Source organism: Doryrhamphus excisus, chromosome 15, assembly GCF_030265055.1.
Source record: "Doryrhamphus excisus isolate RoL2022-K1 chromosome 15, RoL_Dexc_1.0, whole genome shotgun sequence".
Lineage (NCBI taxonomy): Eukaryota > Metazoa > Chordata > Actinopteri > Syngnathiformes > Syngnathidae > Doryrhamphus > Doryrhamphus excisus.
Window position 1 is genome coordinate 5,050,231 of NC_080480.1, and position 16,161 is coordinate 5,066,391.

The 16,161-nt window shown below is 37.8% G+C and overlaps 1 protein-coding gene across 1 annotated transcript; it reads left to right on the forward strand.

Annotated features, from left to right (window-relative positions):
* Window positions 1-623: 623 nt before the first annotated feature.
* Window positions 624-12,308, forward strand: LOC131103019 (uncharacterized). Its single transcript, XM_058048844.1, has 20 exons — window positions 624-648; window positions 1,271-1,409; window positions 1,491-1,653; window positions 1,764-1,956; window positions 2,173-2,244; window positions 2,664-2,738; window positions 3,038-3,112; window positions 3,507-3,581; window positions 5,258-5,332; window positions 5,724-5,798; window positions 7,012-7,117; window positions 7,354-7,424; window positions 7,498-9,541; window positions 9,699-9,785; window positions 10,439-10,489; window positions 10,590-10,628; window positions 10,738-10,788; window positions 10,903-10,932; window positions 11,184-11,237; window positions 11,386-12,308. The coding sequence occupies exons 2-20, from the start codon at window positions 1,301-1,303 to the stop codon at window positions 11,628-11,630; spliced, it is 3,690 nt and encodes a 1,229-aa protein (XP_057904827.1). The 5' UTR covers window positions 624-648; window positions 1,271-1,300; the 3' UTR covers window positions 11,631-12,308.
* Window positions 12,309-16,161: the final 3,853 nt, after the last annotated feature.

The window sequence follows — 16,161 nt, forward strand, 5'->3', positions numbered from 1 at the left end:
TTATATAATAATAATAATAATAATAATAATGTTACTACTATTAACTCCCCCTAATTAACTCTCCCTAATGTGGGTGATTGTGTGCTTGCGTGTGTGTGTGTGTGGGTGGATGTGTTTGTTTTTGTGAATTATGAGGACATTTGACAAGAATACACGCAACACTGTGAGGACATTTTGAATTATGAGGACAGGGTCGGTGTCCTCATAATTCTGCCAACGTAGAAGTGTTTCTATGGGTCTAAAAAGCTGAAAACCAAATTTTCTCCAAAAGTCCTCACAATACACATATACCAGAATTTGTGTAAAATCTGTGTATCGCTCTAGCACCCCTGTAGCCAAGTCCTGGTATTGCACCCCTGATGAATTATTCACACTTGTGTAAATTTTAAAGCTTCTGATTGGCTGCCGGGCGGAAGGTACCCACAATTACGGATTGTGACAGAAAAGTTGTGTATTTACTTCGTCCTGATTGGCTGACTGGTAGAGGGTCCTCATAATGTAGGATTTTGTCAATTGTGTGTATTTAAATTCTCAACACCGATGAGGTGACCGCTAATCAGCCAATGAGCTGCAGCCCCAAGCTTCCTGGCTTCCTGCTACAGCGTGAACACGCTGCCATTTAATTGTCTACTGCACTGGAGACACGAGGTAAGAATGAAAGCACACTACTATGTTTCAAGTCCATAAAGTTTGCAATCCCAGTAAGGAGAACACTGTATGTCAACAGCATGTAAACCAGCTAGTACTATCTTAACATACTAACTGGTTAATTTATGTTAGCACGACATGGTATGCTAGCCTAGCTTAAAGAGCTATTTAAAGAGCTAGGTACATGTTAGGTACACAAGCACATGTTAGCATTAAGCATATAAGTTTTCATTTAGTCTTTGAAACAAATATATTATACCTAACAGCACAAGTAGATATTGTGCCTTGTGTTTTTTAACCTGCTAAATTCACTTTTAATACAAACTAAAAGACATGACTTCCTATGCTTGTTCTTTTGTCACAAAGTAAGTGGTATGTATTAAAATATAATGTAGGTGACAATGCATGCACCTGATGTAAATTTCAGATGGTCTTAATCTAGTTTAGTTTAGTTAAACAGAAACAGCAAGTGAGTTGATGTTTCTGTCTTGATCCTTGACTTAAGGGGGAACAGTGTTTAAAATGTTTTACTTGCACTATTGCACTATGACAAAAAGTTAGATGTAAAATGTTTGGTAACAGGTAAAACTGCCATACTTAAGTTCTTATTTATTGATCAAAGGCATCATCTTTATTGAAACAAAGCGAGGCAATGAGGCCGCAGAGGGTGAAAGTAAAACCAAAAGAAGAGGCTGCATACTTTGCATCCTTAGGAAAGGACAAGGATGGATTTGATATCCGTTTTATAAATTCATTCAAAGGTGAGTTACAAGATGGTTTAGCATGAATTAAATCTTGTGCTAATCTCAAAACTTTGACCCTTTGTCTTTTTTATTTTTTAGGTCGAGGAGTATTCAGCAAGCGGCATTTTGAGAAAGGAGAGTTCCTCATCGAATATCGAGGACAGGTCATATCTAAACAAGAACATGAAAACAGGCTACATATATACCATGATGCCCTCAAGGTGTTCATGTTTGAATTTCGGTATAATGGAAAGAATTTGTGGTATGTATATTGTCACACATAACTTGCAGTATGTCGTTTTACACAGAAAAACTATTCAACAAAAATTACAATAACAGAGTTATTCATTTAGTCATTTTTTGTAATTTTAGTGTTGATGCTGCTCAAGAGGATGACTCCCTCGGCCGACTTGTAAACGATGATAATGTGAGCCCAAATAGCAAAATGAAGACGATCACTGTCAATGGGCAGCCTCATTTGTGTCTATTTGCAACAACGGACATCAAGCCTGGTGAAGAGATAACATACAATTACGGAGACTCTGACTGGCCATGGAGGTTAAAGGTACAGATGGAATTTGACAAAATACTAACACATTCCTGTGTGGATCTTCTATAATTTTATAGTTTACTATGCACAGGAGAAAACAAGTGTGCCATGTCATATTACAAAATGAATATGGTATATCAATACTTTTATTGTATTTCTATTCCTTCTACTAAACCATTTGACAATGTTATCACAGGTACACAGGTAATTGCTTCCTTGTATTATTTTCAGTGTCCCACAGTGAAGGAGCCGGTTTGTTCTGGGGATTTGGTCAGCCATGGAAAAATAATTGCAACTGACAAGGTAAATGTTGCTGATGGTAAAAGATTTTACAGTAAAAGAGAGATCTTGGCGACATTAGATGAGTCCAATACATTGTGGAATTAGGAATGTTGTATCCAACCATTTAATTAAACTAAAAATATACTGAAGTCAGACCAATTGTTCCTAGATATATATTTGTTTTCTTTGCTCACTACTTGTGTGCTATAACAGGTATGCAAAATGTATTATTGAATTATAATTATAATATATATATATATATATATATATATATAATTAAATCATTAATCAGATGTGTTTTGACAAGATCACAACTGAAGGAGATCCACAACCTGCTGTTGCAACCATGTCATCGGACTCCTTCACAGATGACTTGAATCATATTGCGATCATGCTGTCCAAAATAAGTATTTGATAAGATGTCACACCTTATTTTTCAGGAGAACATAACTGAGGCAGATCCACAACATGCTTCTGTGACCATGACATCTAACTCCTTGATCGATGACAAACAGGTGACTTACTCATATTCTGAATGTTGATCAATGTTGATAAAACTTTGTTGGCTGGATGTACTTACTGTATGTGACTTTGCTCGATGTGTCCATCCTGTTTACACATACTGAGGACTCATTATGGATACTGCTAAGTGTTAAATTTGTCTACATCACATCATCTATGTTCACACTAACAGTTACCACTGCACCATATTACAGTCATCAATATGATACAGAATTGTGTTTTGAACTCTGATATTAGCAGTTACTGTCTGTTGTGCTAAAATGATGTAAGCCTTTTGTTTTTCTGTCACAAGGTATCAGCTGCCACAGATGGTTACCATGCAGAAGAGGCCAAGATGTGTGTTTCCCCGAGTGAAACCAACGAACAGGTAAATTCATTTCCACTGATTTTAGGTATAGTTTTTCTCTCAGATTAGCTGGATGTAAAGGTCAGACTTGTACATGTGACAAATATTTGTGTGTGTCTGAATTATTTAACGACAATGGCTGATATTCCCGACTTGTTTAATTTAATTATTGCCATTGTTGTTGTCAATCTGTTGTGATTGTGGATTGATGTATGGCTGGTGAGCTACAAATGAATTGCCCCTTTGGGGATAAATAAAGTTTTCTGAATCTGAAACATCAAACTAAACTGCTTACATGAATGAGTGTACAACAACTTTTTTGAACATCGTCCCTCTTATGGTAACTCACTACATACAACTGGTGCTCTTGTTCATACCTGGTTATTTAATGTGATTTTTATCCCTTATTCTTCAGGACAACCAAACTGAGACAGATCCACAACCTGCTGATGCAAACAAGACATCTGACTGCTTGACCGATGATAAACAGGTGATTTACTCTATATTCTGAATGCTAATCTAGGTCTGATGTTATGCAGGGACAAAATACTGTTGGCTGGATAATGTCAATATTGAACAGACCGAGTCAGGTATAGACATAAAGAGGACTATGTTTGGACCCTATACACTTTTTTAATAATTGAGATGGGTTTCTAACATTAAATGTTACACACACGCAGTCCTCCTTCTGTCCCTCCTTGTCAGGTATAGACATTATGAAGACTATATCTGGGCCCTATACACAGGAATATTATTGAGATGGGTTTCTAACATTAAATGTTACACACACGCAGTCCTCAGTATGTGTCCTAGTCAGGTATAGACATTATGAAGACTATATTTGGACCCTATACACAGGAATATTATTGAGATGGGTTTCTAACATTAAATGTTACACACACGCAGTCCTCAGTATGTGTCCTAGTCAGGTATAGACATTATGAGGACTATATTTGGACCCTATACACAGGAATATTATTGAGATGGGTTTCTAACATTAAATGTTACACACACGCAGTCCTCAGTATGTGTCCTAGTCAGGTATAGACATAATGAAGACTATATTTGGACCCTATACACAGGAATATTATTGAGATGGGTTTCTAACATTAAATGTTACACACACACAGTCCTCAGTATGTGTCCTAGTCAGGTATAGACATTATGAAGACTATATTTGGACCCTATACACAGGAATATTATTGAGATGGGTTTCTAACATTAAATGTTACACACACACAGTCCTCAGTATGTGTCCTAGTCAGGTATAGACATTATGAAGACTATATCTGGACCCTATACACAGGAATATTATTGAGATGGGTTTCTAACATTAAATGTTACACACACGCAGTCCTCAGTATGTGTCCTAGTCAGGTATAGACATTATGAAGACTATATTTGGACCCTATACACAGGATTATTATTGAGATGGGTTTCTAACATTAAATGTTACACACACGCAGTCCTCAGTATGTGTCCTAGTCAGGTATCGACATTATGAAGACTATATTTGGGCCCTATACACAGGAATATTATTGAGATGGGTTTCTAACATTAAATGTTACACACACACAGTCCTCCTTGTGTCTGTCCTAGTCAGGTATAGACATTATGAAGACTATGTTTGGACCCTATACACAGGAATATTATTGAGATGGGTTCTAACATTAAATGTTACACACACGCAGTCCTCGGTTTGTCTGTCCTGGTCAGATATAGACATTATGAAGACTATATTTGGGCCCTATACACAGGAATATTATTGAGATGGGTTTCTATTGTCAAATGTTACACACACACAGTCCTCAGTGTGTCTGTCCTAGTCAGGTATAGACATAAAGAGGATTCTATGTTTGGACCCTATAGAGAGTAGTATTATTGAGATGAGTTTCCAACATTAAATGTGACACATACACAGTCCTCAGTGTGTCTGTCCTGGTCAGGTGTAGACGTTATGAGGAGTCTGTTTGGACCCTATACATAGTAATATTATTGAGATGAGTTTCTAACCTTAAATACGACACACACGGTTCTCTGCCCTGGTCAAGGGTTGACATTAATTGTTGTGCTGGTCAGGGGTAGACATTAATTGTTGTGCTGGTCAGGGGTAGACATTAATTGTTGTGCTAAAATGATGTAAGCCTTTTGTTTTTCTGTCACAAGGTATCAGCTGCCACAGATGGTTACCATGCAGAAGAGGCCAAGATGTGTGTTTCCCCGAGTGAAACCAACGAACAGGTAAATTCATTTCCACTGATTTTAGGTATAGTTTTTCTCTCAGATTAGCTGGATGTAAAGGTCAGACTTGTACATGTGACAAATATTTGTGTGTGTCTGAATTATTTAACGACAATGGCTGATATTCCTGACTTGTTTAATTTAATTATTGCTATTGTTGTTGTCAATCTGTTGTGATTGTGGATTGATGTATGGCTGGTGAGCTACAAATGAATTGCCCCTTTGGGGATAAATAAAGTTTCCTGAATCTGAAACATCAAACTAAACTGCTTACATGAATGAGTGTACAACAACTTTTTTGAACATTATCCCTCTTATGGTAACTCACTACATACAACTGCTCTTGTTCATACCTGGTTATTTAATGTGATTCTTATCCCTTATTCTTCAGGACAACCAAACTGAGACAGATCCACAACCTGCTGATGCAAACAAGACATCTGACTGCTTGACCGATGATAAACAGGTGATTTACTCTATATTCTGAATGCTAATCTAGGTCTGATGTTATGCAGGGACAAAATACTGTTGGCTGGATAATGTCAATATTGAACAGACCGAGTCAGGTATAGACATAAAGAGGACTATGTTTGGACCCTATACACTTTTTTAATAATTGAGATGGGTTTCTAACATTAAATGTTACACACACGCAGTCCTCCTTCTGTCCCTCCTTGTCAGGTATAGACATTATGAAGACTATATCTGGGCCCTATACACAGGAATATTATTGAGATGGGTTTCTAACATTAAATGTTACACACACGCAGTCCTCAGTATGTGTCCTAGTCAGGTATAGACATTATGAAGACTATATTTGGACCCTATACACAGGAATATTATTGAGATGGGTTTCTAACATTAAATGTTACACACACACAGTCCTCCTTGTGTCTGTCCTAGTCAGGTATAGACATTATGAAGACTATATTTGGGCCCTATACACAGGAATATTATTGAGATGGGTTTCTAACATTAAATGTTACACACACACAGTCCTCAGTATGTGTCCTAGTCAGGTATAGACATTATGAAGACTATATTTGGACCCTATACACAAGAATATTATTGAGATGGGTTTCTAACATTAAATGTTACACACACACAGTCCTCAGTATGTGTCCTAGTCAGGTATAGACATTATGAAGACTATATTTGGACCCTATACACAGGAATATTATTGAGATGGGTTTCTAACATTAAATGTTACACACACACAGTCCTCAGTATGTGTCCTAGTCAGGTATAGACATTATGAAGACTATATTTGGGCCCTATACACAGGAATATTATTGAGATGGGTTTCTAACATTAAATGTGACACATACACAGTCCTCTTTGTGTCCCTCCTTGTCAGGTATAGACATTATGAAGACTATATTTGGACCCTATACACACAAGAATATTACTGAGATGGGTTCTAACATTAAATGCTACACACACGCAGTTTTCGGTATGTGTCCTAGTCAGGTATAGACATTATGAAGACTATATTTGGGCCCTATACACACAGAATTAATGCAACTGTATTTACATTTTAATTCATTGGAGCTAACGGAATACATTTCATTAATTTTTATCTTCAATCAGGTGGTAATACTTATTGTTGTACTTATTTGAATCTTTTAAAATTTGTGATGCAATTTTAAAGTCACTGTTTTTGTTGTTGGGTTCAACAGGGCTGTAAGCATGACTTGGTCTCCACAGTAGTACCGAGCTTGGAAAAATGTGCCCTGTGTACTGGACCCTTTTCTGCCTTGAAATGGATTGGTGTGAGATGTAAAGGTTGGTATTACGTCTTCATGAGGAAAATGCATGTTAAAATGCGAGTGCATGTATAGATACACTATGTATCTATTACTAAACCACAATTACTGCAACTGACTGAATAGACTGCAGTTCTACAACTGCTAGACTGTAGAAAAAAGGATAATTTGTATGAACAACATGATTTAGAAAGACAATCAGTGCAGAGGGCAAAAAGTGCATTGTAAAATGCACTGTCTGTATTACCTGTTTAGTTTGCTCCTGCTTCTGGCACAAATCCTGCTATGTCAAGAGGATGAAGACTGACTCTGAATTCCGGCCATTTGTAAGTGTATTTAAGAAATTGTATTGATTAATTCTTAAAAGGTCAGTGCAGTGATCTTCCCCCCCACTATCAGGTTACTGAAGGAGCAAGTTCAAGTGAAGAGATATCAGATGAGGAATATGTACCTGACTCTTCCAGTGACTCAGAGAATTCCGGAGATATTTCATTAGGGCCTTCAAAATCTTTTCAAGAAGTGCCTGATATTGAAGTGGTCTGCACTGAGCTTCCCTCTGAAAATCTGGAAAACACACCTTCCCAAGAACACCTCTTAGATGAAGTGACATTACCTGATGTTAGAGAAGCAGACACTACATTGCAGCTTGAGAAAACTTGTGATGACTCCAAGCAAGCCTCAGGAGGGGTTCAGCCTGAAGTTCAGAAAGGCAGTGTTGAAGATACATTTCAGACCACTGAAGAAACTGGAGAAGACCACCATGTACAGTCTTCAGGCATATCCTCTTCTGCAAGCAAGATAAATTATTGCTACATTTGTGGCAAACCACAGTCAAAAATTACTCGTCACCTGAAAACCCATGAGAAGACAAATGTGGATGTTGCTCAAGTTTTAGCATTCCCAAAACACTCCAAAGAACGACAAAGACAGCTGAACATACTACGGAACAAAGGAAATCATAAACATAATACAGATGTTTTAACAAGTGGGACTGGAGTGCTGAAAATGAAACGAAAACCCAAGAAAGTGCAAGACGTTAAACAGTATGTGCATTGTACGTATTGCCATGCTTTGTATCTTCGGAGGCATCTGTGGCGACATCTTCAAAAATGTCTCTCAAAACCAGGAGAAACCAAAGGGCAAGGAAGAACTAGAATCCTGTCCTTGGCCACAATGTCAGAGTCAGGCCTACCTCAACAGATATCCCAAGGTGTGTGGAAGCTGTTAACTGTCATGAAAGATGATGACATTTCTGCTGCTGTGCGAAGTGACTTCTGCATTCTTCAGCTGGCGCAGTCATTTTTCAACAAACATGGTCAAGATCCCACCAAATATGAATATATTCGGCAGAAGCTTCGTGAAGTTGGAAGACTTCTACTAATACTGTGTAAAGAATTTTCCATATATAATCTTGAGGATGCCGTAAGACCTGTAAATTTCCATTCAGTTATCCAAGCAGTCAAGAAGGTGTCTGGGTTTGATGAAGAAAAGCATTGCTACAAAACGCCAAGCCTCGCACTTAAGTTGGGTCATTCATTGCAAAAGATTAGTGACATCATCCATTGCAGAGCTTTAATGACAGGAGACAATGAGCTGAAAAAGTCAACCCAGACTTTCAAAAAGCTTTACACCTCAAAGTGGTCTGAACTTGTCTCTCATACTGCTTTGACCACCTTGAATGAGGCGCACTTTAATAAGCCATCCACCCTGCCTTTTACTGAAGATGTGCAACGTCTTCATCAGCATCTTGAAAAGACAGCAGATTTGGCATCTGAGAACCTGGGAAAGATGCCTTCACCACAAGTGTATGGTGAACTTTGCAGAGCAACTTTGGCAAAGATCATATTATTCAACCGAAGACGTGGAGGTGAAGTTGCAAAAATGCAATTACACAGCTTCATCGGAAGAGACACAACACCCCTCCATAAGGATGTTGCTCTTGGCCTCACAAAGTTTGAACAAAAACTCTGTGAACATTTCAGCCGGGTGGAAATTAGGGGTAAAAGAGGACGAAAAGTTGCTGTGTTGCTATCACCGGACGTGGTTGATTCATTGACACTCCTCTTGAAAAAAAGGAAGGAATGTGGAGTTCCAGAGGAGAACATTTTTTTGTTTGGAAGGCCCCACTGTTTAACTTCATACAGAGGACAGGATTGTTTAAGGACGTATGCAAATGAGTGTGGTGCTCAGAACCCAGAACTCCTGAGGTCAACCCAGTTACGCAAACATGTTGCAACGTTGTCCCAGGTCCTGAACCTCAAAAACCATGAACTGGACCAGGTTGCGGACTTCCTCGGCCATGATATTCGTGTCCACAGAGAATACTACAGGCTTCCAGAGGCGACAACACAGCTGGCCAAAATATCCAAGCTACTGCTTGCCATGGAGAAGGGGTCCATCACAAACCTTCAGGGCAAAACTCTTGAAGAGATTGAGATAGAAGGTATTGTTTAAACTAGATTAACATTTCATACATTTTACAGGCAATTATTCCTTGATGATATTTAGCAAAACATGACTTGTCTACAGACTACAATTTAGTGACTTTATTATAAAAATAAGTTAATGTTAAAAAGTAATTGATCTTTTTTGTTTGTCAGATAACCTTGACTTCACTGCTTCTGAAGCAAGTGAAGAAAGTGAAGCTGACGGAGAGGATCAGCCCTCAGATCCACAAACAGACATGGGTAGGTGTAGCTAAATGTAGACAACCCATGTCCAGTAGTCAAATTGCCTACTATAGCACTTCCTATTATCTAAATGACCAAGAATCTTCAAACGTTCAGCTAGATGAATGAAAAGATGGAATATATGTGAAATTATATAAATCCACATGTAGAGCGTTCTATGATGCTCTCTCGTGAAGCAGAGTATATACACAAAGGTTTATTTGGAAATTGATGCCCAGTAGTCACACTGAAAACGAATGAAACATGATGAATGTTAACATCTTCCATAGTTTCATAGTGTTTGGGCAATATGAAAGTGTAGCCAGCATTAAACCATCTGAAGCGCAAAGACTGTGCCTCCCGTTTGCTCTTTACTCAGTTGTTTCCTATTTCATTGAACTTCTTGATTGTACTTTGTCCATGGAAGATGTGAAAACCTAATACATACACACAGTCAATGGCTAACCAGTTAATACATTTTTGTCAGTGGCACTTCTACTAAATAAAGACTTTTTTAATTAAACAATGAGGATCTGCACTTATTATAGTGGCATTGTCCGATTTGCATATCAAATATTGACATGTGCTACTGATAGTTTTTTAATATTATCTGTGCACCTTGCCTGCATGAAGTACATTACCCATTTTAAACTGTGATGTATATTTTACAGGACAGGAGAGAGCTGTGCTACCTGTCAACAACCCTTCAGCTGCCTCAGATGGTATGATCCTGTGTCAGTCCACCAAGCATTGTTTCGTACATTGTAAGTACAATCAAAAAGTGTGGAGGGTTATCGTAAATCGGTGTTTCATATTCCACAGACTTCAGAGATGACTCTGCCCTTCTAAAGACTTCTAGTGGTATGATCAGAGATATAATTGATTAACCATCAAGAGATGTGCTGTGTTGCCAGGTTAAAATATTATGTAAAAAGGTGACTTAAAGTGAACTGTGATGTATATTTTACAGGACAGGAGAGAACTGTACAACCTGTTGACAACCCTTCAGCTGCCTCAGATGGTATGATCCTGTGTCAGTCCACCAAGCATGCACATTTCTGATCCACTACTTGCAGGTCAGCTGGTGCTGCTGTTATGGTCTATTCTAATCATTTGTTTGATATTCCATTCATAGGTGACACTGCTCTTGAAGGGACATCTAAAGGTCTTTAAAAATATAATTTTTAAAAGCAATTAGGAAGCATTAGTAGCATCCCCACATTTTAAAACTAAAATCAGTGTGCTGTTTTTTTTAAATTCTATTATATTTGATTGAATAATTGTCATTGCACACAATTTGACCTTTATTTATTTTTTTATTGGAGTTTTGGCTTTATTACCTATAATTAAGCTACATAACAACACAATTTTAACTCTATAAACACTAATACTGTTTTATTTGCTGGGTTTTTTTAGAGGATAATGGGAAGAAAAAGTCCAGCAGGAAAAAAAAACGTCATGAACAAAGTGGTAAATCACACCTGTACAGACACAATTGAATAACCTGTATTCAAATGTGAAAAGGAACATGATGTAGAGGGTGCATGAGAAATGTAAAGGAAATAATTGTTCATCAAGGGTTTAGTTTCTTGTTTACAACGTACTTTCTTTTTTATAGCGATTACCAAAAATGCTGGAGTGGACAATCCCAGGAGGAAAATAAAGCATCCATGGTCTCCAGCTGAGGTTGCAGCTGTGATGAGACATTTTAAAGATCACATCAACAATGGTAAACTCGTCACTATGATTCAGTGCCAGCAGTGCAAGACCGCTGAGCATCATGTTCTTGCCGACCGCACTCTTCAAAATATAAGAGATTTTGTTAGAAATCGTGGCATAACACTGAAGAGGAAGAACCAATAAGTACAGAGAGAGATGATGTTTTGTTTTTATGTGTTAAAAGATAAGAGCTGAGCTCTGTTAAGTGGCGACAAAGCCACAAAAAATAAAGTTGGTTCTTTAACAACTTTAACAACTGGTTATACCTGGTGTAATGTCTTTGTCTATCAGATATGTATTAATAGGTTTTACCCGAGGTGGATAATGACTATTGTATACTGAGGATGTCTTACACACATGCCACAGATCAGGTATGTCTTTAAATTTCACAATGGTATTGTGTTCATCTATTTGTCCTCATATACTGGTTGTGACCTATTAATGCACATTACTTTCATTTTTGTGTTTGTGTGAATCCATGTTCCAGCAAGTCACCTGTGACCCTCCAAGTCACATTAGTGTCAGTGTTTGTGTGTTGTATAACAACAGTCCTTATTAATCAAGTTGGTTCTTATAATTCTCCTTTTTGTCATGGGCGGGGTTTAGCAGCTCATTAACTTTGTCCTTACAAGTCGTCGTAGTGTCAGGTTGTTGTAACTTGCGTTGCTTTTTGTGTTTCTGACTTTTGAAGTGAGATTTGCAGAGTACAGCCCAAACCAAATTTTTTGATATATGCCACACCTCTGGGAAACAAGCGGAAAGGGGTGCCACCCTAATACACCAAAAAACTTGTTTGGCGAGAGGTGTCCTTGTAGTTCACAAAAACCCGTATAGGTGGGTGTGTGTGTGTGTGTGGGTCTAGTATGGAGGGTGGGAAGGAGGGGCTTTCTTTTTTCTTCATTGTTTTCCTTTTTAATTGTGGTAATTGTTTTAATTCTGGAAAGCACTTTGTGTCGCATCTCCTTGCAGGAAAAGTGCTCTACAAATAAAGTTGATTTGATTTGATTTGAACTATATAATAATAATAATAATAATAATAATAATAATAATAATGTTACTACGACTAACTATATAATAATAATAATAATAATAATAATAATAATAATAATAATAATAATTAGTATTATTGTAAATACTACTACTGTCAATATTATTTTTATTTTGTCAACTTTATTTTTATTCTTAATAAAAATTGACATAAAAAGAGTGACATAATGATTGAAAATGTTTTTAAAATGTTTTAAATGTGTTTAAAAAAGTTTTTTTTTTTTTTACTACAGCAGCCCTATACAATTGCATTTTTAGAATTGAAAATCTGATTTTTTTTCTGATAAAAAATAAACATGATTATCTTAGAATAATAATTATTGGATTATTCATTCATTCATTTTCTACCGCTTATCCTCACGAGGGTCGCGTTTGTATGCTGGAGTCTATCCCAGCTGACTTTGGGTGAGAGGTGGGGTACACTCTGGACTGGTTGAAAAAGGCAAGGTTAAAAAATCTATATACATATATATATATAAATATGTATATATACAGCAATATTTTTCAAATAAAAAATAAATATGATTATCTTATAATTATAATAATTATAATTATTCATTCATTTTCTACTGCTTTTTCCTCACAAGGGTCGCGTTTGTATGCTGGAGTCTATCCCAGCTGACTTCGGGTGAGAGGCGGAGTACACTCTGGACTGGTTGAAAAGTACAAGGTTAAAAAATCTATATCTATATCTATATATATATATATCTATCTATATATATATATATATATATATATATATATATATATATATATATATATATATATATATATATATATATATATATATATATATATATATAAATAAATATGTATATATACAGCAATATTTTTCAAATAAAAAATAAATATGATTATCTTATAATTATAATAATTATTATTGGATCATAATTATAATAGTTGGGATAGGCTCCAGCACCCCCGCGACCCTCGTGAGGAAAAGCGGTAGAAAATGAATGAATGAATTATAATAATTATATAACAATACAAATTAAAACAGTTGGCCATAAAAAATATTATGTTACCTAATTATTTATAATTATTATTTTCATAGCAAATTCAAGTGATTTTGTTTGTGTTGAACAAAATGAACTCTGCTCTACACCGAGAACTGTTTTGTGAGTTCAACACAAACAACAACAAAAAGGTTCTTATTCATGTGTGAGGTGCGTTGATTGGAGATGTACGGTAAAAGAGCGCTAGGAAGCCTCTACCGCCGCCGCCGCCGCCACTGTGGGAGCGAAAGGCTGCTATCTGATCACAGGCACCACTTAGAGGAGACCTGCTGAGGCTTGTGTTTATGCATTAACAGAAGAGCAATAATGAGCGCTGGCCTCTCACAGTGCATGAGTCAAATCAAATTCCCTCGCCAATTAGAAGGAGATTTAGTCGAGGCCCTCAGCAGCACACGGCTAATCTTCTTGGGCGATCTGGAGAAGCGGCCTCTTATATTCTCACGGAGCGCCGCTGCTCGCACTCGTGCTGGGATTTCTTTCTGTTTTCATATGTTTCTGCAGCATCGGGAGGCTGGAGCCACTCTGTGTGTGAGCATCCTGCTTGTGGAACCAACCTGGCAAATGGCCCACTCAGGACATTTGACCCTGTGGAGTTCTCCTTCTCTTTTTGTGTGTGTGTGTGTGTGTGTTTTTTCTTTTTTAACACTTTTCCTTTAGCTCGGGCTAAAAGGCTCAAAAAGGGTGGAAAGCAAAATATTTTTATAGGTCTCCTGGACGCCAGGTTGCATAAAAGGTTCCACAAGCGTTTGCATCAAACCTGCAGTGGAGACCACTAATTCTGTTTTTGTTGCCATAAAAGTGCCCTTTTCCAAAAAAGTCGGTATATACTGTACATATTCCATTTGCAGGGCTCTTATAAATTCAAATGAACTGGGAAATCAAGTTTTCTCCTCAAAGGCGGATCCGTTTATGGATTAATACTTTATGAGTGTTGCACTCAGCCAAGTCGCTTGGAGGTGTGTCGTTGTATGACCTTCTCAAGAACTTCAAAGATTCATTTACATTTATTTAATAATCAATTACTAATTGTTTCTAAACCTCACTGTAACCAACTTTAATCCCAATTTGGCTTTTTTTTTTAAATGATCTGTTATTCATTCATTCATTCATTCTCTACCGCTTATCCTCACAAGGGTCGCAGGGGTGCTGGAGCCTATCCCAGCTGTCTTCAGGCAAAAGTCGGGGTACACCCGGGACTGGTGGCCAGCCAATCACAGGGCACATATAGACAAACAACCATTCACACTCACATTCATACCTATGGACAATTTGGAGTCGCCAATTAACCTAGCATGCATGTTGTTGGAATAATTTTACTTTATTTTAGTTTTATTGTGTGTGAGATTCATTGTTGTACGTCCCCCCCCCCACCTCAAGTGCACATTCATTCATTCATTCATTTTCTACCGCTTATCCTCACAAGGGTCATGAGTATGCTGGAGCCTATCCCAGCTGTCTTCAGGCGAGAGGCGGGGTACACCCTGGACTGGTGGCCAGCCAATCACAGGGCACATATAGACAAACAACCATTCACACTCACATTCATACCTATTCACAATTTGGAGTCGTCAATTAACCTAGCATGTTTTTGGAATGTGGGAGGAAACCGGAGTACCCGGAAAAAACCCACGCATGCACGGGAGAGAACATTCAAACTCCACACAGAGATGGCCGAGGGTGGAATTGAACTCGGCTCTCCTAGCTGTGAGGCCTGCGTGCTAACCACTCATCCACCATGTAGCCCAAGATCAGTTATCTGAGCTATTTTTAATGTTAACAGATAAATAATAAATTTAAAATAATAAAATAAAAAATAAATTCTACTTCGTGAAAATGTTTTGATGATGATCTACATTGGCCGGTAGGTGTCAATAATGTTACATTAAGTAGACACAGGAAGTACTGTACAGAAACAGGAAGTAAAGAGGGTAATAGAAGTGTAAGGGTGACTATAGGGTTGCTATGTCATGCATAGAGGGCTCTAATGTTAAAAAATTGTATTTAGAAGGTCATGAACAGAAAAAAAGAAAAAATAGGTGAAAAAAATCACTTATCACATTTGGGTCTGGAACCAATTAACCACGATAAATTATTATTTATTTATTGGGGGATTACGCAACAGTGGTCATCTATGGTACCCTTCTTTCTGTGATGTTATGTGATGTTAATCCTTAATGGCAAATTTCATCCCCAAAAGTTAGTATGAAGTCCAAATGGTACAATGTCTTAGTGGGCTTTGGGGTGCAAAATGTACTTTCTGACATCATTGCTGCACACATTGGAGAAGTTCTTCCTGTCACACCTTCAGTCTTAGCAGGTCCGCATTTGAGCACTCCTGCCCTGTGTGGCTATCTGAGAAGGAAACCGAGTATAAATCCCAAACAATAGACAGGGGTGCTGAGGGAATAGTCCGAAACGGCCATTTGGCAGGTGCACCTTGGTGGCCTCCGCACGGTTCCCACACATATCACCAAGACCGGTGACTGGCCCTCGAGAGCAGCCCTGATTCACCATCCCAGATCAAGTAGCGATCAATTAATGGGAGAACAAGGCACCCACGAGGGGTGGGAGTGGTGGGGGTGTATTCGTCCAATGTCCCACCCTCTCTTTTT